Below are 23,663 nucleotides of genomic sequence, written 5' to 3'. Positions count from 1 at the left end.
TTCCACATAATTTATGGTACCTCAAATGTAAACTACATAAAATTATTTCCTACGCATGCTCTCATATATCTATCATGCAATAAATCTTGGAAATGAAACAGTATGATCTAAATAACAAAATGAATGAGACCATGTCACCAGGTATATTGCCCACAACAACTAAGAGTGCTGCAAATGATCAAAACTGTTTTCTTTAGTGGAAATTTTGCTTTTGTTATCAGAGAGGACAGATACAATTTCTGGTGCTCTTAAGAAACCAGTTTTAAAAATTAACAGAGGGCTTTTGCACTTAAGTGCAGAGTTTTTTGTAAATTTTAGTTTTCTTTTTATTCCTTATTTTTATATTTATTTAAGTTAAACTTACAATTGTAATGATGCTGATTATAGTTCTGACAGAGATTAAATCAGATAATTAGTTTAAAAGAATTTGGAAGCGCTATGGCCTCAACCTACAGGGAATTCGCTTGGCATAATGGTTAATGCAATAGTATCATTGTTATATATAAGTAAATTACTGAAATGGTGAAAATGACAATTTTTATCATATCTCATATTGTGAATACCTTCACAAGTTTCCTGATATTGCACTACTAGTTGCCCGATACTGCAACATGAGATATGATAAAAACTATACCATTTTCAGCATTTCAGTGATTCACTTACGTATAACAATAATGCTATTTTAAAATCATTCGACAGCAATAAACAGTGAAATAATCAACAGAAGAAACTTACTTTATGATAACTTATAATTAGTGAGCAGGTCTACATTTAAAATTGTACTGCAGGAATTTTTTTACAAGTATTTCATCATACTGTAATTAGCATTTTATTAAATATTTTTGTGATATTTTTATAATTTCAATTTAAATTTTATGTAGTAATAAATATGGTTTCTCACTATAAATATCAAGCACAGAACGATTCAGGGAAGAATTGCCACTGGTGATTAAACTGAGAGTCACAATGTTATTACTTGTACTCACTGCAGCATAAACAATTTTCTCTAGCTAAACAGTGAATCAATTCTGTGGGTAGATAGTGAAAAACATGCCATACTACTGGACAAGATTAAGTCTCATCCAGTTGTATGGAAAGCAAATAGATGTCTTGGAGCTGTTACTCAAGTGTCCAGTAATGCTAAGTGACACTCTTGAATGACTAGGCCCCAAGGGCTGGATCATCAGGCACCACTTTCTTTGGTTCCAAATGAGGTAATGTAATTTCAGTGGGGGGCTCAACAGCAGTAGATGCAAAGAACTAGAGGACGATTATTCCAGCTTTTTTGCTGGAATAATCGTCCTCTAGTTCTTTGCATCTACTGCTGTAATTTGCAAGCATGCACTGGTGCACCAATACCCTGGTTATTTTCGAAAAATTTATAATATTGCTAACCAACTGGCAGCTCTTGTTATATGATCCTATGAAAGTTAATGACTTCAAATAGAGGAGAGGGGGATTACACAAAAGCTATGTTAATTAACACTTGAGGAGTTTATTATATAAGGGATTATGGGAGAAATTTTTTTCTTCAGCAGTCTACCTCAGGGAGAAGCAAAAGTCTTTGTAATTGCAAGAGGAAGAGGCTTTAAGGGTTCAGGAAACCTGCTAATTTGAATTTGGGGGGGGGGGGGTCATTAAAAAAAGGTGCAGGTTAGTGGCATGGACCAAGACTTTTGCACTAATTCAAACTATCCCATTCAGTTATACATTAACTGAGAAAGTAGTGGGGGAGGCAGCACAAAACCTACTGCAATGGTTTCCAAAGTCGGGATATGCTGGGTAGGTGGGGCACTAGCTGGTTTGGGAGAATGGTATTTTTTTGGGAAAGTTATATAGTAAAAGTGAATTGATTACAATACAATACACACAATGTAAGAAAATCAATTGTTTAAAGGTTGCTTACCAAAGACAAGCAACCTTTAAACAACTGTTTTCCTCACATTGCAGTCTATATAAAAATTTAATGTGACTATTTTTATCGTCCCTTTCACACTATCTGTGAATAACAAATCAGTGTCATTAGCATTATGACCAGACTTGCACAGTATTCTTCAAGGGAATACCATGGCAGAGACATGGTTGAAAACTTCATTCAGCACACTGGAAGGTCTGAGAGTAGACTTTCATTAGGTGCCTTACTAAATACTTGCCATAAAATTAGCAATAAAAGTTAGCATTAGCAGAGGCATTTGATGCAAGAAAGCAAGCTTATGCAGCATCAGCCAAAAAAAAAAATAAATAAATAAAAAATAAAATAAAATAAAAAAAAAAACCCCACTTCCACTTCACCCCTCTGTTCGTTCAAAATACCTGTCCAGCTGAGCCTTAAACTTATTTAGGCTATCAACCTCCACCACAAGGGATGGAAGTCTGTTCCACCAACCAACCACCTGCTGGCTAAAGGCAAATTTCCGCACGTCTATCCTACATCTGTCTTTCCTCAATTTGAATTTATGCCCTCTCAGGTGATTTTTCTGAGCTAGAGGAAGAATCCCATCAGCATTGAGCATGCTTAAACCATTCAAGGCTTTATACACCTCTATCAGATCACCTCGCTGGTGCCTAGTCTCCAGACACTGTAATTTGCAAAATTTAAGCCTTTCTTCATAAGAGCACCCCTTGTTCCATTCACTAATCTTGTTGCCCTTCTCTGTACTCGTTCCAGCAGCTCTACATCCTTGAAATGAGGCCTCCAGACCTGTATATAGTACTCTAGGTGTGGCCTGACCATTGACTTATACAATGGAATAATCACCGCCTTATCCCTGCTGGAAAAATTCCTGTATATCATTGACAATACTCCATGAGCTCCTCTTGCAGCCCGTCTGCACTGCTCAGAGAACTTCATATCTGCCTGCAAACCACCCCCAAATCCCTTTCATTCTCTACCACTGTCAGTATAGTACCACAGAGTTGATACGTTGCTCTGGGGTTCCTGTTTCCCATGTGTAGTACTTTACATTTGTCAATGTTAAACTTCATTTGCCACCTCTCAGCCCATCTGCTCAACCTTTCCAGATCCTGTTGCAGCAGCATAGTGTCAGTAGTGTCCTTGACAACCCTGCCAACCTTTGTATCGTCTGCAAACTTCATTAAGCTTGATATACCATCATCAATATCATTTATAAATACAGAAAACAATAATGGACCCAACACTGAGCCCTGAGGGACTCCACTAATAACATTAGTCCACGATGAGCAGTGTCCATTGATTACCACTCTCTGTCTTCTCCCCCTCAACCACCCCTTTATCCATAGCAGCAATTTGCCTCCAATGTCACACTGCTCCAATTTGTGTAGCAGTCTTCCATGTGCAACAGTATCAAAAGCCTTTCTAAGATCCAAGTATATAATATCAAAGTTATTCCATGCATCCAGTTCTTTTGTGACTGCATCATAGTATCCAATCAAGTTGGTCAGGCAAGACTTCCCCTTAACAAAACCATGCTGTGTCTGAGCTATAACTGAAGTCTTGTCTAAATGATCCTGCAGTGCTTCTTTAACCAGTGCCTCCATTAATTTTCCCGGAACAGAAGTTAAGCTCACAGGTCTATAATTACTTGTGTCAGCCTTTGATCCTCCTTTGTGAATTGGGGTCACATTTGCACATTTCCAGTCTATGGGTACCTCCCCTGAGTCCAAGGAAGCTCTCATAATTATGGCTAAGGGTTTGCTTACTTCCTTTGCTGCCTCCTTTAATATAACTGGATAGATCCCATCCACCCCGGGTGCCTTTCTTGTGTTTATCTTCAACAGTTTCTCCTCCACTTTACTCCCAGTTATTTCAAGATTCTGTAGCTTACTGCTAGAGTTGAATACATCTCTGGCATTCCCCTTGCTGAATAACTCCTCATGTGTGAATGTCGATGCAAAATATTCATTTAGTTTGTTAGCTACCTGAGCAGGATCATCAACAGTTGACCCATCAATATCAAGTGGACCAATCTGATTCATCCCCTTCCTTCTAGAGTTTACATAAGTAAAGAACTCTTTGCTGTTTTTCTTTGCATCCCTTGCCAAGGATTTCTCGTAATCTGCCTTCGCCTGCCTAACCTCCTTTGTAACTTGGTTGCATATCAACTTGTATCTATCATAGGCTTCTGTGTCATGTTAATTTGTAAGTATCCCATGCATTTTTCTTCTCTGCCATATGCCTCATTAGTTCATCTGACATCCATTTTGGCCTAAACCTTGAACAATATTTCTTAGTTGGTATGTAAAGCCTAGTAGCTTCCAAGATAAGTTCTTTGAATGCTTCCCATTTTGAATTTGCTGTTGGTAACATCATCAGTTGGTCCCACTGTATAGAATTTAAATACTGTCTCAGTCCATCGTAGTCTCCTTTACGGAAGCAATAACCCTTCCCTTTACCCCTAATGGTAGTTACCTCTTTGAGTAAATCCCACTTCAGCACACTGATCACTGCCACCTAGTGGTTCATTTATCTGCAGATTCTTAATGCATGAAGAATCACTGCTGATAATCAAATCAAGAGTATTACTCCCTCTAGTTGCCTCCCGAAAAACATGCTGATGTAGAAAACAATCATCCAATAAATCCACAAAAGCCCTGCTAGTGCGTGAGTAACCAGCCCCCAAATTCAAGTCAATATCTGGGAAATTAAAATCTCCCATTATAAGACACTCTGATTTACTGGCCCACTCTATTTCCCTGTACAGTTCCTTATTATACTCATCAGAGTCATTAGGCCTATAGCACACTCCTACTCTCAATTTTGATCTCCCAATGCTTATGTCACACCAAACTGACTCAACACTGCACTGTCCGGCGATGTCGACTGGCTTCACTTCCTTGGTTTTTATATGTTTCTTAACTAATAGCATAACCCCTCCCCCCTTCCTATCCTGTCTATCCTTTCTGTAGACGTTGTACTCCCCAAATTGCAGTTCTGCATCCTTTATATCTGTGTGACACCACGTCTCTGATATCCCAACAATATCTGCCTTTGATGTTTTGAGCAATACCTCAAATTCATCAAATTTATTTACTAAACTCCTAGCACTGGTGTACACGCAAGTATACCTGCACCTGTTTCTATTCTTAGCTACCCTAACACAACCCATGTGTTTACTTGTACCGCAATGGCTCCCAGCAGTCTCTGAAATACCATGCATCTTGTTTTCCAGGCTTCTGCTCATTCTAATAGAAGCAGTGCAAGAATCTTTCACCTCTGCCAGTGGCTACTGTCATTCTATTGGTCTTTGTCTCCCCCCAAGCTAGCAGTTTTCCGACCCACCTAACACTGCCTCGATAGCATCAGCAAATATTCTTGCACCCTTTCTATTTAAGTGTATCCCATCCCTGTAGAAGCAATCTCTCCTGTTAACAAGTACAGTCCAGGCTGAAAAAAATTCTACCCCTTGAGCCTTGCACAATCTTTCCAGGGCCGAATTGATCGACAAGGCTCTCATCATATACTCCCTCCTATCGTGTCTGGGCAGAATTGCAGACACTTTCAAATTCAACCCTAATTCTCGGCTTTTGTTCAACAGTGACCTGTACTTGTTAAGTAATTCTGCCGGTCTCCTATTCTTAATATTATTAGTGCCAATGTGTACAACTATATCACCTTTTGTGCCCTTAAAAGATGATATTCGCTCTACAACGTCATCAACCTTTGCCCCTGGCAGACATACCCTGGTCGTGTTCCACCTATCTTTTTTACAAAGCATGTTCCCCGTTTCCCTGACAATAGAGTCACCAACAACTACTAGTTCCTGTGGGACCAGCGCATTCTGCCTTGGGGATTGCCTCTGTGTCACGCGATGCCCAAGTGCAAGCTCTGGCGTTGATGCGGGCAGCTGAGAGCTTGATGGGCCCCTCAATTTAGTTTCTTCGAGGGCATCCACCCTGTCCTTTAAGCTCTCATATAGGCCCACAAGAACGCCGAGTTGTTGCCTGATATCGATACACTCCTTGCATCGCGCACACACAAAGACATCCCCCTTGGCAGTATCATGTCCTGTACCTGATTGCTCTGCAAACATCAAGCAAACAGTGCATTTTATAAGGCTGTGAGTCAGAGGACAACTGCCCCCCTCAGTTCTGCTCTGAGTCACAGCACTTCCATTAGCTTGAGCCTTTTGCTTTGCTGCTCTGGTCTGAGTCATGATTCTATTAATTTATTAATTAATTATAATTAATTATGTTATGTTATTAATTATGTTAAATATAATTAAATATATTACGTTTGTAATCTAAGTCGTTATATGTATTTATTTAAACGTACAATTTAACTGCTAACGAAGTTCAACTAACGCTATCTAGTACGGTATATAACTATCGTATCACAAAGGCGGGAAAATTACGAACGGTAGTGGAGTTGAAACACGTGGAAACCCTTACCGATACTTTTATGCAATTACAAGGCCGAGTAAAGAATAAATACACCAAATTAATCAGAAAAATCACAAAATAATGTTATACTACTAAATTTAAATCAAAAGTTTTAGAAAAACAATAATTTCAAATCAATAAATAAGGAAAATCCACTTAGTGGCTTTGAACACGACCGTCTCTAGTAGCCTCGTCAGCAGATCGCCAAGTTCTGTGTATTTGAGTGACAACACAGTGTTCTGTCAATGTCATTACTGCAAACCAAACTTAATTTTGGGGATTGATTTTACAAACAACTGTTGCAGTTAAAAGACTACGCTGATAAAAAATTCAGTTTTTAGTACTGCAGCTTGTGCTGTTTGAAATCCAGTGTCACAGACTGCTCCTGTATGCATTCTTGACATCTAACAACCTTTTCACCAGCAGTTCTAGTTGCTTTACCTGTCTATCACATCTAAACAGAACCATCTTGGTTAATTTGTTAAATGTCATAAAAGTTTAGTTCAATTCCTTATAGCCCTTGTAGTGATGGTTAAATTTTTCACTGGTTACAAGAGGAAAGATGCAGATTCCAAAGATGGTTTAAGTAAAGAAAAAAAAAAAAAAAAAAAAAAAAAAAAAAAACACTATTTCAAGTGGAAAATCAGTAAAAAAGCTAAACTCATAAAATACAATATATCTTTTGAATTAAAAAAAAAATATTGATGTTAATGGAGAAGAAAAGCCAATGTTGATCTTTTAACACTGGCTGTAGATAGCATGAAATAAAATAAATTAGACATTCTGATATGGTACTTACTGAATGTTTTTGAAAAACACCTGAATTTTTCCAAAAAAAAAAAAAAAAAAAAGAAAAGAAAAGTTTAATAAGAAAACCAAAGCAGAATTTTCCAAACAACTGTTATGTTAAAACAATGTCTTGCAACATTCAAAAGTTGCTATAAATTGATAAATGTAAAAAAATGTCATTCAACTGGAGGAAGTTGTTGTTGTTTGGTTTTTAGGAGCATTAGCAACTAAGGCCATATTGCTCCGGGGATATGCGGTGGTCATTCCCTGACCTTTCCGCATCTTCCATATTTGGTGGTCACAGGCTTGAACCCCGGTCTAATCAAGGAGTGCGTGCTACGCACTGCTGCTCCTGCCCACGGAGGCACCCTGGAGGAAGTTGTGTTCTTGCTACTAATGATATCATTAATGTTTAGCAAATCATGTGGCAAAGAACTCCAGATGATACTAATGTAGGAAAAAGAATAATAGATATTTCATAAGACTTTTGCAATCAACTGACAAATGCATGTTTTGTGCTACAAGTAGATGAGACAATCAATGTAGTTAAAGATGCATCTGTAATTACAAATGTTTGGTATGTGTGGAATAATATTAAAGAAGGATTTTTTTGTTTTGAAAACTTAGTGCTGGTAGAGCAATGTCATTTGAAGGTGTTCAATCAAATTAACCATTTTCAAGAGGGGAAAATGAAATGAAATAGAACTAAACCAGACTGCACTGACAGGGCCCATTCAGTGTGTGTGTGTGTTTGAAGACTTCAGGCAACAATAAAAAAAGAAAGCACCTCATGCAATCAGGATCCACTATGTTTCATAGACAGGTTCCTACAGCTAGAAATATGAATAAAAACCTACAGACCATATTTCAAGCCATTATCAGAACTGTTAACTATGTCAAAAACATGGCCACTGAAAAAAAGAGGATTGTTCCAAAATTGTGATGAAAATAAGTCAGAGCACATAGTCCTTTTATACTACTGTGAAACACAGTGGCTCATTCTCATAACAAAATGAATTGGGTGGTAGGAATTTAACTAGCCAGATTTTTTTTTTTTTTTTGTCATGCTTTATTTATTTTAGTGTATAGTTACCTGTAACCTTTTCCTTTAATTAATCTTCCATAAATGGAAATTTATTTATGCACACCAAAAAGATTCAATTCCATATAACCAAGGTAATCACACCTATAATCACTCATTTTTCCAGCTCTATTCACACTGAGCATTTTCTATTTATCTTCATTCACAGCTAAAGTGACATCAAACTGATCACCAGCTTACACAGTTGTGATTAGGAAGAGCAATACATACTAAAAGAGAAATAATCTTTTTTTGCACAGCTTGTAAGTATATAAACAGCAAATGTAATATCAAGATACGAATACTCTTTTTAAGCAGGTATTTATAATTATACATAATATAAGCACGCTCTTATTTATTAACTCACAATTTATATAAAACAAACTTCATGACTCTTTATAATAGCAGCAAAAAATGAAATGGTATTCTTGATTAAAATAATTTCTAAAATTAAACACTATTATATCACATTGAGTAGATAGCTTCAAATGATACCCAGTAATGCAGAAGTGTCAACTGCCACCTGAATAAAAACAAAAATTAGAAATAAAACTACCAAGTAAATGTAAGAATTAGAAATTTTTGAAATAAATAAGCTACTCACACAGGGAAGCAAAGCAGCATGGTCTCCTGCTTTAAGTAAAGCACAACTGCTTCCAGAAACAAGAAACAAATAGGAAACCCCATTCTACTTAATCTAATGGGAAAATGCAGCCATCCACTAAAGGGAAAAAAACCTAAAAGAGAGTAAGTTTGCATGGGGGGGGGGGGGTGAACAGTTCATCAAAGAGGCATCAGCCCTGAAAATTCCCAAAAACATTAATTTCTGTCATGTCTTGCTAACAACAAAAGAACCACAGATGCTCCATGCAGATGATTGAGATAGATATGACATTTTAGCTAGTAGATGTTATGCTGCACATTTGCATTTTGGTTTGGCTGGTCAAGTGGGTAAATTGTAGTCGGCATACAATTTAAATTTTGTCTTTGAATCTATTTGAGTTGCTTCCTAATTATTAGAATAAGCATAGTTAAGATGCATTTTTTGTTGTCTTGTCTATCTTAATCAAGACAATCCATGGTGGTTCTTGTTAGCAAGTCAAGGCAGAAATGCAAGTGTTTAGAAATTTCCACAGGGCCAATGCCTCTGAAAAAGTGGTCATTGTAGTTGCTCCTAAACTTTTAGGTTTTCTTCTCTAGTGGGTAAATTCACCAATTTAGCAAAAAGTGTGGGCATTTCCTAACTTGTTTGTGGCAACAGTTATTCCATACTTTAAGCAGGAGACCATGCCGCTGTGCTTAATTAGGTTGAGTGCAAGTATCTGCTTATTTATTTATTTTAGAAATTTTCTAATACTTATTTTTATTTGATAGTTTTATGCAGGTGGCACTTGGGACCATTTCAGTATTACTAGTTGCATTTTGTAACTATTCCTTTAATGTGGCATAAGTTTTTTTTTTTATATTTCTTGAGTGGCATGGTGTGTAGGTAAAATGTGTTATTTGAAGTGTGATCTAAGTGACCTTTTGTGATGATGATATTGCAAATACGGCTGAAGAAGTGGTAAGAAAATACCACAAAATGTTAAGCCTCCATTATGTACATATTTTCAAATCAGAAATAAATGTAATTAAACCAATGTAGGTTTGAGTGCTTTATTAGCTTCAAATAATGGTATAATAGTGTTTAATTTTAGAAATCATTATTTGATCATACCAGGCTTTGTTTTTTACCTTTTAATGAATTCTTGACTATTATTTATGCAATTTCAAATGGTTTAACGAGTCTCTGAAATAGAAATTAAAAGGCCTAAACCTATTTCCTACCAAAAGGCATGCTGTCCAATATACTAAAAAATACTGCATTCTTGTCAATGTTTTTTCAGATCTAGTTTTGGGTATCCCTTATCAAGAACAGAAATAGATAGGAAAGCTGCTCCAAACAGGTAAGCAAACTTGGTGTTCACTGATAAAATTAGGTTACTTGTTATATCAATAACATCAGTGACCCACACTAATGCAAACTTCCATTACATTAAAAATTAACTCAACTCTGAACATACAACATGCACTTACTTAAGAACCAGCAACTTTTAGACAAGATAAAGGTTGGCTTTGTATTCCTAACAAAACTTACAATAACTGAGTGGTCCAAAAGTAACCTGTTGATCTTTATACTGGTCATACTATTCATGCTCCTTACAAAGAACAGTGGTCTTTACAATACAGAGGAAGGTTAACAGTAGACCATGAAAGTAAATATGAAAAATGTAATTATCTTTTTATTGAATTAGAAGGGATGGGGAAAATGATGGGAGCAATTTTTTTGGGCTAATGCTGTATAAGCTTGCTTCCTTGCATAGTTTCACATTACTAATACTAAGAGAAAGTTACATATCTCCTCCAAATTTGCTTGGATAGAAAACTTAAACCTATTTCCTACCAAAGGTGTGCCTTTTGGTAGAAAACAGGTTTAAGTTTTTTGATATAATTTTTACTTCAGAAACTTAATAAGCCATTTAAAATTGCATAGTAGTAAAGTATCTAATTTTTAGCAATCTTTGCTATTATGCATGAAAAATGTATTGAATTTCTTCATAATAAGGCATCTTCCTGTAATTAACAATTAGTATGTTAATTATCTATTCACAAACATATCTACCAAAAAGATATTAAGGAATTAAAGTATTGGAAAAATTAATATAGTATGTGAATTTAAAAATGTATTCCTTAATATTGACATATTCTTGTTTTGTTTGGATGCACTGAACTCTTAATGAAACAGAAAAAATATTTTGGTCCCTTACACTTTGAATTAACCATGTTTTAATGTATACAGTGTGGGAGGGAGGGCTATCTGACATGTCAGTGGAAAATTTGTGATGAAGGAAAATGTACATCAACACACTGTAGTACTTGATAGTGTTATTTTTTAAAACAATGTATTTTTAACCTGAATGTGTCATTGATTTTTTTATCACATTATATTATATTTATTGCCATAAACAATTCATTTTATCCCTATCCTATAGCACTCAAGACAGACAGACAGATAAAACACCGGGGGGGGGGGGGGGGAGTTCAAAAATTGTATATTCAAATTTCAAAATATTACCCCAAATTGGCTATTACAGAATATACAGTATAAAAATGATGCTGTAAATAGTTTCAAATAAGATATCACAAGAACAATTACCAGCACCAGCTCCTCGAGTATCAATGTTGAAATGTGTGGGAACCTGAGCTTTAACATCTTTCTCGACTCCAGGACCAAATACTTGCACTTTTGTAATATCTAATGGTTCAGACACTTGCACCTTAATAAAATAATAAATGAATAATATAGTATAAAAATAAAACAAGAAAAAAATAGTTACACACAATTTCTTGCTTATAGTGAATTCATATTATTCAATATTATTAGCAACTTACCCTGAATGGACTCTTTGGAATTGAAACTCCTCCATAATTTACTTGAACAGTATGTTTATTATTCTTTGTAGGTTTATAGCTGCATTTATAAGTTCCATTCTTGTTATCCTGCACTTTAAGATCAACATTTCTGTACTCCTCATCCATTATATTCACATCTAATGGAGCATGTCCTCCTGCTTTGCGAGTATCTACAGTAAACTCTGTTGGCTGATCCTGAACAACACCAGTTTTTTGTATTCCTGGCCCATGTGCCTCCACCTGAAATTAGTGATAATATTTCATATAACTAAATTAAAGCCATAATATCTTTGTAAACAAGGCATTTGAATACATCAATATATTAAAATAATAGTTCTCAAAGTAGTATACATATTGCTGTGGCTACAAAAATGAGGTGTATGTGTGAGTCGAGTACTTCAATGTCTGTTTAAAATGAAAATGTTTACTTTTATAACAAATATACTTCTCATCTACCACACATACACACGATAGAAGATTGCTCTACAATAATACTGTAGCCAAACCATAATATATATGTTTAAGTGTTGCAATCTAAAAAATTAATAATAAATCTGAAGTTTTAAATCATTTAAGTACATTCATTTAGTTTAACCAGTTTCTTACATATGTAAGTACACTATTCTAAAAAAATTAGACTTCATGTTCTTAAAGTCTGCAAATTAGAAGTGAAGGGTACAAAAATGTTGAGATACATTATACTATAATATTGCTTAAATATACAATAATTTGAAGCTTATGCAGTAAGCTTACTCTATGACATGGATGTTCAACCAATTGATCGCGGCATGCTTTTTAGTAATCTCACGTTAAGTTAATTTCAATATTGTTAATCATATGTTTAAAAAAGTCTAATAAAAAATGTGCTCATGACAGAATTTGTTTTAAAACAATCTGAAAATTCAGCAACTTGCAGTGAGTGCTTCACTAACAGTCAGAATATTCAGTTCTACATATTTTCCAGTTTATTCTTCGTGTTTCTCACCTATTTGATAATTCACTTTATCAATAATGCTGTCATCTGTTAACTTTTGCAATGTGATCATGTCATCACCAACCATAACATGTGTCTCAATCATATTTTTCAAATCGATTCTGATAAAGGCAGGTCTTCCTCAGTACCAGTTTCAACAGAAACACTCCAAAGAATTTTCTGTACTAAATCCCATACCCTATTTTCACACCTTTACCACATTTTCTACTACATCCAAAAATACAACTTTTGTATTTCTTGCTGACATTGAAAATTGGAGTTCCATCTAATAACGTGAATATGTTGATGAATTAAAATATCACAATAACAATGGAGCTCAGGAAACAATTGATGACTTGCTTCAGTAAAAATTTCTTCACTGCATGGACCTAATAGTGGATCCCATTTTTAAGAGAAACTATTCTAACACTTTATGCATCACAATAAACATAAACACTCCAATAAATATTTTAATAAATGAGCATCATGTTACAAACCCTATGTCAGGTTCTTGCTCATGTGCAAAATGATTAAGAACAAGGGCTACAAATTTTCTTTTCTCAAACTGCTGACATTCTGTTCTAAGCAGAATCTAATCTAGTATCTAGCTTCCTCAGAGCCTATTGTTACCTAGCAACACATCTCTAAATTCCCCTAAGTAGGGAATAATGGACATGAATGAGAGGGAGGGTGCTGGAGAATAACAGGCCATGAAAATGCTAGATATTCAATTACAGATGCCTTTTACAACATGGCATCAACCCCTTTTTTTCTTACTCATGCATGAACAAGAACCTAGTATAGTTTGTAATGTGATGCCGATTGATTAAAATACTTATTGTAGCATATAAAGTGTTATAACAGCTCATTTCTTGATGGATATCACCTTTGAAGAAAATGTCTTATTTAAAGACATGATTAAAAGTTCCCATTTTCTTTAGTAGAATTGAAAAAAAAAAAAAAAAAAAAGTAAAAGTATTACTATTTTCAACGATGCCTTTAGTTCCCCTACAGTACTAACTGATCCTTCATTAATTCACTTACATGACATCCATTCTTATCCCTAATATCTCAGTTTCTATTCTATACAGAATACTTTAAGCAATTTTAATGCATGCATATCACATAGAAATGTATGTTTCTACTGTTTACCAAAACTAAAGAAACAAAAAAAAAAAGTGTGATCCCATTTTTCATTCCTGGTAGTGTGCACAATTTCTGCCTTATCTAGAAAAGGCATCTGTTCTTGTACTCAATTTATCTACACTACATTAAGGTTTCGAAATATGTACTTAGAAGTACTTACAAAAGTAAAAATACTAAATCTACACATAGCATATCACAAACTGAGTATATTCTTAATATTGCACTCTTTGCATACATTGTATATATTTTACATGATCAGTTCTTACTTTTTCTGGAAAGTAATCAGTTCTAGGAAGTATCTGAGCAACATATGGTGATTTTGGAATATCTTCATTATTACAAAGAATGTGAACAGCATAATCTCCAGGAGCAGTGGGATGATATTTAACATCTGCCGATCCATCTCCATTATCATGGCATTCAATTTTTGCTTGAGATGGCCCTTCAATAGAAAATCCTGAAAAAATATGCAATAAATACATAAATATTATCAATAATAATAATAATAATAATAATAATAATAATAATCTGTACATGGTCACAAATTAACAACATAACAAAAAATAAAAATAATTCAAATCCAAAATAAAAATACCTAGCAGCATAAATTCATAAATGACATCCAGAATAATAACAAATATCTGAGGTATCAGAATAAAAAAAAATCTTTCAAATCAGTGAGGAAAAAATTAGCATATTCATACACTTATTAGTAATTTTCTCATTTTTAAAAAAATTATTTTTGCAGTACTAAGTTACTGAAAACCATATAATTATATTCAAGGATCACATTAAACCAATTTTGAATCTGAATATGCCCCAATATTTTACTTTACACACATTCTCAATAAAGATGTGAAAGTATGCTTTCTGAATAAAATTATGAAAGGAGAGAAAATATCATTTCCACTGAGAGAAGTGCGATCGTGCTAAGTAACAGAGGAAAAAGGAATATACAAGCCTGCAGCAACACAAAATGTTTGGAAAATACAGTATTGTGTCAGAAAACCAATTTGGATTTATCCCAAGATGGAGTAAAACTTAGAAATGTAGTAAAACTTAGATGAAGAAATTCACAGAGAGACAAAGGGTTACACATGGTATTCCTCAGGAATACCTTTCACACATGAATACCCATAGTCCCAAGAGAATGATCAAGAATATATTAGATCATTGGAATCTAATCTAATAATATATTAATTATAATATATTAGAATCGAGAATACAATAGTTTTAACAGACATATACATGAAAGCAGGATCAAAATAAATCCAGAAAAATCCTGGTTACTTTGATATTGCAATTGGAGTAACCTGAAATATCAGTGCTAAACCCTTATCCTGTTTATTTTGGTGTTATGTGACAAAGACTTCATGTACAGAAGAATTCAGATAAAGAATGAATTTTTGAATGAAGTAATAACAGATGTCCTGTCAGTGACAGAAAGGCTACTTGGGGCAATCTTACAGGTGTGTTAAGGAACAGAATAAAGAACATTCTAACCACACTACTATAAAAGTCAGTGATGTAGCTGCCTTCCATTCAATTTCTGCGGGCGACATTTTTGGCCTCAAGCTTATCACTCAGGCTTTGGTAAACCATACAAAAAGATAATTCTCTGAAGAATTTGCCACCTAACCAAATCCAGGTCTGAATAAAAACAGAGGAAATTTTACTATCCTCCCACACTGGGCCTCACTGTTTCCCCAATATCATAGTTTTACAACCCTTCTTCCTCCCCACAATGTTTCTAAAAATTTCAAGGTTTATCCCAAAAATTTCAATAAAAGCCACAAAGTAGCAAATAATACCATCTGGGGTTATTTTAATACCCCATCAGGCAGAAAAACTGGGTGGAATCTTTTCATCTAGGCAGAAGACGGACAGTAACAACAAATCCAGCCCAACCATGTGGTCTCATTCCATCTCCAACATCCCAGTTCTGAGATTAAGGGATTAATAATCTCTAAAGAACTTTATCTCAGAAAATCCTTGAGGATTAATAAAGCTTCCTCAATGAAAAGTTAACTTGGTCTTATCCCAAATATTCTCTTTGTCTCATAATATGAATACTCCAGATTATCAACATCATTAGTACAAAGAAACTAAGGGCTTTTATTACACCAAAACACACACACCCAACAGGCCTTTGAGTTTCCTCTAAAGTATTTGGCTTCAGCTACTCATGGATATAACTTATGATTAACAACTTGCAGGCTAAAGGAAGACTTCCTACAACATCTTCAAATATTACTGTTTGCATATCAAATTTGTTTCTTATTTACAGGTTTTGTAACTTTCAAATGTTGCTAAAGCAACCTTTGTTACCAAGTGATACTTGTACTGAAATCAAAATATTATATACATGAAAGCATATGTACACACATGCACTAGAGTTGTAGTGTGTGTGTGTGTGAGCGCGCGCACACACGTGTCTTAAGTTAAAATCTTAGGTACATGTAAGCATATGCATACACTCTCTGCAGTTCACACAAATACAGAAAACTCAGTACTTACCAAGAGACCCAGTTTCTCCATTTGTCTCAACTGTGAAACAAGCAGGATAACCAACAACACCTCCAGTTAAACCAGGTCCGTAAGCTCGGATCTTTGACTCTTTATATGGACCCACATTTACTTCAAAAGGACTTCGAGGTATCTCCTGACCCCCATAAGTGATTGTTACTACATAACGCCCTTCCTTTGCTGGTCGATAAAGGCACTCATAGGTGTTATCATCCAACTTATTTATATCTACGTGTTCAGGAGTTCCACCTAAATTTATAAATTTAATAAACATTAATAAAATCTGGAAACTAACAATAATGTGCTGTTATACAAGGTGTGATCAAAAACTCAAGTTCCTAGTCTGCAATTTTTTTTGTGTTAGGCAGGTTTAAAATATTCTTTTGTAGGAACACTGTTGCATACTGAATGCATAAACCAAAATAGAGCAAGAAATTATGTCGATTTGTTAGTTTTTTTTGTTTTTTTTTATCCATATAAAAGCAGCAAGAAAGCTAGCACAAGAAGTATACATTGTAAATTGTTTCTCTTGGACAAAAAATATTTCTTCATTCCAAAAACAAAACAAGTTGAAAAGGAGTTAGGAAACTAAATTATAACAAACTTTTTTCATTTAACAATAGATATTTTTCATTAAGTATAATCAAAAGTCCATAGAAACTCAGAATAAGATCAGATAAAATAAATCAAAGTTCTCATTTTCTGTTAACCTCAGCTGAATGGTTGTAAAAACAGTTTTCTTCCAAGGGATTGTGTTAGTCTTCTCTCATTCATGACCGGTTGGTTTTGGTTTTCATGCTGCATGGACAACTAAGTCCATGATGCACTAAATCCAATATTTAAATATATTAGAACACTTTCTCATTCATGGAACAGATAACTTAAATGTCACTTATAAAAAAGGTAAAGTGCAGCCATTATCAACCCACTGCAGGATGGAAGCCTCCTCAACAATTCATGCTGAGGGAAATGGACCATAATCTGCCACACTGGTCCAGTGCGGGTTGGCAGATCAACTGTATTCAGCAGTCAGGGGCTTGAACCCCGGTCTACTCAAAGAGCGTGTGCTACCCCGAGGACTTATCAAATATAGCATTAGTAGAGGCATATAATGCAAGAAACTCTGCTACGGAGGCCTCTTATAGTCACTTATGACTATAATGAATGTCACTTATAGTAACCCCCAAATGCTCTTTAATATTTTATTTAACATTATAGTCTAGCTTCACTTCTCAATTATCTAGAATGATTTTCTGATAGAAAATCAATGATACACTTCACTGATTCAGAGAAAGATATCTGTTAAGTAGGCTAGTCTTTCCATAAGCATCTAAATGCATGAGAACTTTGCGCCAGGTTCTCATGCATTGTCATTATGCAAAGAATTGGCAATCTGCATGTTACTCTAACATAACACAGAGGTTAGAGGACCAAGAAAGCAAGCTTATGCAGCATCAGCCAAAAAAAAAGCTCCCATTTCACCCCTCTGTTCGTTCCAAATACCTGTCCAGCTCAGCCTTAAATTTATTTAGGCTATCAACTTCCACAACAAAGTATGGAAGTCTGTTCCACCAACTACCCGTTGGCTAAAGGCAAACTTCTGCACATCTATCCTATATAGTTTTAATACAAGCAAGAAGTCCTGTATATTTTCCTGTAATTGATTTTGTACCACCAGGTATGAATACCATAGTGGCAAGATCAATGAATATGCTTTTCTTAAGAATAGGAGTTAGTATTAATAATGCAAGAAATCAAGCTCATACAGCATCAGCAAAAAAAAAAAAAAAAAATGCCCAACTATCCATCCCTTCCAGCAGTTTGTCTAGTTCTTTCTTGAATTTATTCAAACTATCACTTCCACAACAATGGATGAAAGCTTCTTATCCAGCAAACTGCATATCTATTCTGCAACTACCCTTCCTCAATTTAAATTTATGGCCCCTCATGTGCATAATCTGAATAAGAGAAAGAATTCCATCAACATTGAGTTTGCTCAAGTCAGTCAGAGCCTTAAAGTTAATAAGACTAGAAAATAAGAGGGGGGGGAGAGAGAAAGAGAGAGAGAGAAAGAGAAAAAAACATAGCACCTAGACTAGAGTTAATAAGATGGAAAAAAAAAAAAAAAAAAAAAAAAAAGAACATGGCCCCTCCATAGCCAGGTGGGCAGAAGCAGCAGTGCATAGCACACGCTTCTTGATTAGACCGAGGTTCGAGCCCATGACCACTAAATACAGAGGACGCGGAAAGGTCAGGGAATGACCACCGCATGTCCCAGGAGCAATATGGCCTTAGTTGCTAATGCTCCTAAAAGCCAAAAAACAACAACAAAAAGAACACTATTACACCAACAAATTAATACAGCAGAGTAATGCAGCAATTAAGGTTATGCTTGGCAAAATGAGACCAGACTACCAAAATACCCTAACCATTAAAATAAAATAAAATAAAATCATAACATTAAAAGGCAAAAACTTAAGTAACATCCACCTCTAGCAGTGCAAATGGACTCCACGTCCAAGGGGAGACACTATCACATTTACTACAGGAAGAACACCATATTCACAAATAAAATAAAGGCTGGAAACCAGTGTTGGTAAGAACTGCTTTTCTTTGAATTACAAAGAAATTCAGTAGTCATTGACTGCTATTCAGCAAAACATCAATGGATGTCCTTTTTGATCCAAATAAAAGATGGAAAGTAACAAATGAACTGAACTACAAAATAAGTATAACATATACCAATGCAATAAAATAAATTTCAAATCTTATAATCAAATTAAGTGAAATTAATATATATAATGTCTGAATTGATTTTAATAGGATTTTAGTAAGTGATTTTAAGTAAATTTTAATGGACAAATTATAACAAGAGGAAGAACTCAAAATTGAGTTCTTCCTCTTGTTTAACTTAAATCTTACTGGTAAATTTGACACAAAAATCACATTTACCAGTAAGATTTAAGTTAAACAGAAATAATGTAGAAAGTTTAGCTGAATTCTCTACTGAAATACTTTGGTTCCAAATAATAATAATAAAAATATCTAGATATAAGGGAAGATTTGCCTCTAATATTAATTGCTCTAAGCAGTACCAAAAATATACAAAAAAGAAAACTATGAATTTATATTCTTCTTACCAGGACCAATCACCTTCACTACTAAATCTCCTTGGCCAGCATTCTCTGTGAAAACTTTAAAATCTGCCACATCACGTACTCTAATGCCATTTGGTTGCAGTCCACGTCCAGAAGCCTTGACTTTTCGGGCATCACACACTAGGAATGAATTAAAAGAAATCTTAAAAGGGAGAAATATTATTCCCTAATCATGATTTTAAATTACTGTTTCTCTTCATGACTTATATCCATTTAGCCAATTTAACTTCCACAACTGAAAACAGTTAAAAGAAGATATATTCACAACACACCTAAGAATGAGCTCAATGGAATTTTTCCCACATTCACTTCTTATGGACACCAGACCAGTTACACACACACACACACACACACACACACACACACACACACACACACACACACACACACACACACACTATTGCAGCAGTTAATTTGATGATATCATCAATCCAACCAAGCCACTAAGCACAACCCACATTCAGTACAAATACAAATAGCTTATATTATATTTATGTATACATTAGCTTGCAATTTATTTCCAAATTATTTTACTCAAATATCTTTTATATCTCTGCCAAGTTTGACTTATTAAATTTTCTGACAAACATGCTTCTTTAAATTTCCATTTCAACATCAAATCAAATTTGATGCTGAAATTTAAAGGGAAGGGTTTTTGCTTTCGTAAAGGTGACTACAGTGGTGCCAGACAGTTCTTAAATTCTATACAGTGGGACCAACTGATGATGTTACCAACAGCAAACGCCAAATGGAAAGCATTCAATAAATTAATTTTGTGAGCTACTAGGCTTTTCATACCAACTGAGAAATAATGTTCAAGGTTTAGGCCTAAATGGATGTCTAATATGACTCATAGTAGAGAAGAAAATGCATGGAATGCATATAAATTATAAGGTGACACAGAAGCCAATGGTGGATATAAGCCAGTCTATAATCAAGTCATAAAGGAGGTCAAGCAAGCAAAGATCATGAGAAATCCTTGGCAAAGGATGCAAAGAAAAAGAGCAAAGACGTCTTTACTTATGTAAACTCTAGAAGGAAGAGGATGAATCAGATTGTTCCATTTGATATCGATGGTTCGAATGTTGATAATCCTGCTCAGGCAGCTAACAAACTGAATGAGTATTTTACATCTATATTCACACATGAGGAATTCTGTAGGAAGGTGGAGGCCAAAAGCATTATCAAACTAACAAAGAGCTAAATGATTTTGCACAGTAGTCTATGTGCAACAGTATCAGAATCTTTCCTGAAATCCAAGTATATGATATAAAAATAATTTTTACATCCAGTTCCTTTGTGACCACACATGGACTGATGTTATTAGCAGAGTCCCAGGGTTCGGTGCTGGGCCCATTGTTGTTTTGTGTATTTATCAATGATATTGATGAAGGTATATTAGGTCCTAGTATGCAGATGATACAAAGATTGGCAGGGTTCTTAATGACAGTAGAGACATTATGCTACTGCAACAGGATCTAGAAAAGTTAGGAAGATGGGCTGAGAAGTGATAACTGAAGTTTAACATTGACAAATGCAAAGTACTCCATATGAGTAGAAGTAACCCAAGAGAAATATACCAACTGTGTGGTACAACACTCAGAGAGGTGGAGAATGAAAAATACCTGGGGGTCATTGTGCAGTCAGATAAGAAGTTCTCCGGCAGTGCAGATGGGCTGCCAGAGCACTGTATACAGATCTGGAGGCCTCATTTTAGGAAAGATTTAGAGTTGCTAGAATGAGTACAGAAAAGAGCAACAAGATTGGCGAGAGGAACAAAGGGATGCGCTTACGAAGAAAGGCTTAAGTTCTGCAAGTTGCAGCATCTGGAGACTAAGCACCTGCAAGTTGCATAAGGCCTTGAATGGTTTGAGCAGGCTCAATGCTGATGGGATACTTCTGCTTGCTCAGATTAAGAACTTGAGGGGCATAGATTCAAATTGAGGAAAGACAGTTGTAGACTAGATGTGCGGAAGTTTGCCTTTAGCCAGCAGGTAGTTGATTGCTGGAAAAGACTTCCATCTGTTGTTGTGCGAAGTTCATAGCTTAAATAAATTTAAGGCTGAACTAGATAAACATTTGGAGTAACCGGATGAATGAAATGGGAAGAGGTTTTTTTTTTTTTTTTGGTGATGCTGTATAAGCATCACCAAACATGGAAGACTGCTACACAAATTGGAGCAGTGTGACATTGGAGGCAAATTGTTGCTACAGATAAAGGGGTGGTTGAGGGGGAGAAGACAGAGAGTGGTAATCAATGGACACTGCTCATCGTGGACTAATGTTATTAGTGGAGTCCCTCAGGGCTCAGTGTTGGGTCCATTATTGTTTTCTGTATTTATAAATGATATTGATGATGGTATATCAAGCTTAATGTCCAAGTTTGCAGATGATACAAAAGGTTGGCAGGGTTGTCAAGGACACTACTGACACTATGCTGCTGCAACAGGATCTGGAAAGGTTGAGCAGATGGGCTGAGAGGTGGCAAATGAAGTTTAACATTGACAAATGTAAAGTACTACACATGGGAAACAGCAACCCCAGAGCAACATATCAACTCTGTGGTACTACACTGACAGTTGTATAGAATGAAAGGGACTTGGGGGTGGTTGTGCAGGCAGATATGAAGTTCTCTGAGCAGTGCAGACGGGCTGCAAGAGTAGCTCATGGAGTATTGTCAATGATATACAGGAATTTTTCCAGCAGGGATAAGGAGGTGATTATTCCATTGTATAAGGCAATGGTCAGGCCACACCTAGAGTACTGTATACAGGTCTGGAGGCCTCATTTCAAGAAGGATGTAGAGCTGCTGGAACGAGTACAGAGAAGGGCAACAAGATTAGTGAATGGAACAAAGGAGTGCCTTACAAAGAAAGGCTTAAGTTTTGCAAATTACAGTGTCTGGAGACTAGGCACCAGCGAGGTGATCTGATAGAGGTGTATAAAGACTTGAATGGTTTAAGCATGCTCAATGCTGATGGGATTCTTCCTCTAGCTCAGAAAAATCACCTGAGAGGGCATAAATTCAAATTGAGGAAAGACAGATGTAGGATAGACATGCGGAAATTTGCCTTTAGCCAGTGGGTGGTTGGTTGGTGGAACAGACTTCCATCCCTTGTGGTGGAGGTTGATAGCCTAAATAAGTTTAAGGCTCAGCTGGACAGGTATTTTGAACGAACAGAGGGGTGAAGTGGAAGTGGGTTTTTTTTTTTTTTTTTTGGCTGATGCTGCATAAGCTTGCTTTCTTGCATCAAATGCCTCTACTAATGCTAATATCAAAATTATTTTTTGCATCCAGTTCCTTTGTAACCACATCATAATAACCAATAAAATTTGTCAGACAAATCTATCCGTTAAAAAAATCCATGCTGTGTCTGCATTATTGCTGCAGTCTTCTCTAGATGATCCTGCAATGCATCTTTAAGCAGTGACTTCATCATTTTACCCGGAACAGAAGTTAAACTAACTGGTCTGTAATTACTCGTGTCACCCTTCGATCCCTCTTTGTGAATTGGGGATACATTTGCACACCTCCAGTCCATGGGGACCTCCCCTGAGTCCAAGGATGCTCTCATAATTATGGCTAACGGTTTTCTTACTTCCTTTGCCACCTCCTTTAATATAACTGGATAGATCCCATCCAATCCAATCCAGGTGCCTTTCTTATGTTTAACTTCAACAATTTCTCCTCCACTTTGCTCTCAGTTATTACAAAATCATTAAGCACCCTGCTACAATTTGATAACCTTCTGGCATTTTGTGTGAATGTTGAAGTAAAATACTCATTCAGTTTGTTTGCTATCTGAGCAGGATCATCAACAGTTGAACCATCGATATCAAGTGGACCAATTTGATTCATTCCTTCCTTTTAGAGTTTATATACGTAAAGAAATCCTTGCTGTTTTTCTTAGCATCCTTTGTCAAAGATTTCTCATAATCTACCTTCACCTGCCTAACCTCCTTTGTGACTTGATTACAGACTAGCTTATATCTGCCATAGGCTTCTGTGTCGCCTGATAATTTATATGCATCCCATGCATTTTTCTTCTCTGTCACGAGTCTCATTAGTTCATTTGATAACCATTTAGGCCTAAACCTTGAACAATATTTCTTAATAGGTATGAAACTTTAGTAGCTTTCACGATTAATTCCTTGAATGCTTCCCACTTAGAATTTG

The 23,663-nt window shown here is 35.6% G+C and overlaps 1 protein-coding gene across 4 annotated transcripts in view; it reads right to left on the bottom strand.

Moving 5' to 3' along the window:
- The window catches only part of LOC150086308 (filamin-A-like), a 470,984-nt gene that overhangs the window by 268,108 nt on the left and 179,213 nt on the right, over positions 1 to 23,663 (bottom strand). For all 4 annotated transcript variants that reach the window (XM_090374465.1, XM_090374466.1, XM_090374467.1 and 1 more), the window contains exons 9-13: positions 19,469 to 19,606; positions 16,320 to 16,577; positions 14,069 to 14,259; positions 11,663 to 11,923; positions 11,427 to 11,547 (exon numbers count right to left, since the gene is read on the bottom strand). In XM_090374465.1, the coding sequence (XP_090230591.1) occupies positions 11,427 to 11,547; positions 11,663 to 11,923; positions 14,069 to 14,259; positions 16,320 to 16,577; positions 19,469 to 19,606 (969 nt within the window). The remainder of the gene's footprint in view (positions 1 to 11,426; positions 11,548 to 11,662; positions 11,924 to 14,068; positions 14,260 to 16,319; positions 16,578 to 19,468; positions 19,607 to 23,663) is intronic.

This window comes from Mastigoproctus giganteus, chromosome 5 (genome assembly GCF_048544385.1).
Source record: "Mastigoproctus giganteus isolate SK-2022 chromosome 5, ASM4854438v1, whole genome shotgun sequence".
NCBI classification, from domain to species: Eukaryota; Metazoa; Arthropoda; class Arachnida; order Uropygi; family Thelyphonidae; genus Mastigoproctus; species Mastigoproctus giganteus.
Note: the sequence above shows the minus strand (reverse complement) of the source record. Positions and strands in the feature narration are given on the sequence as shown.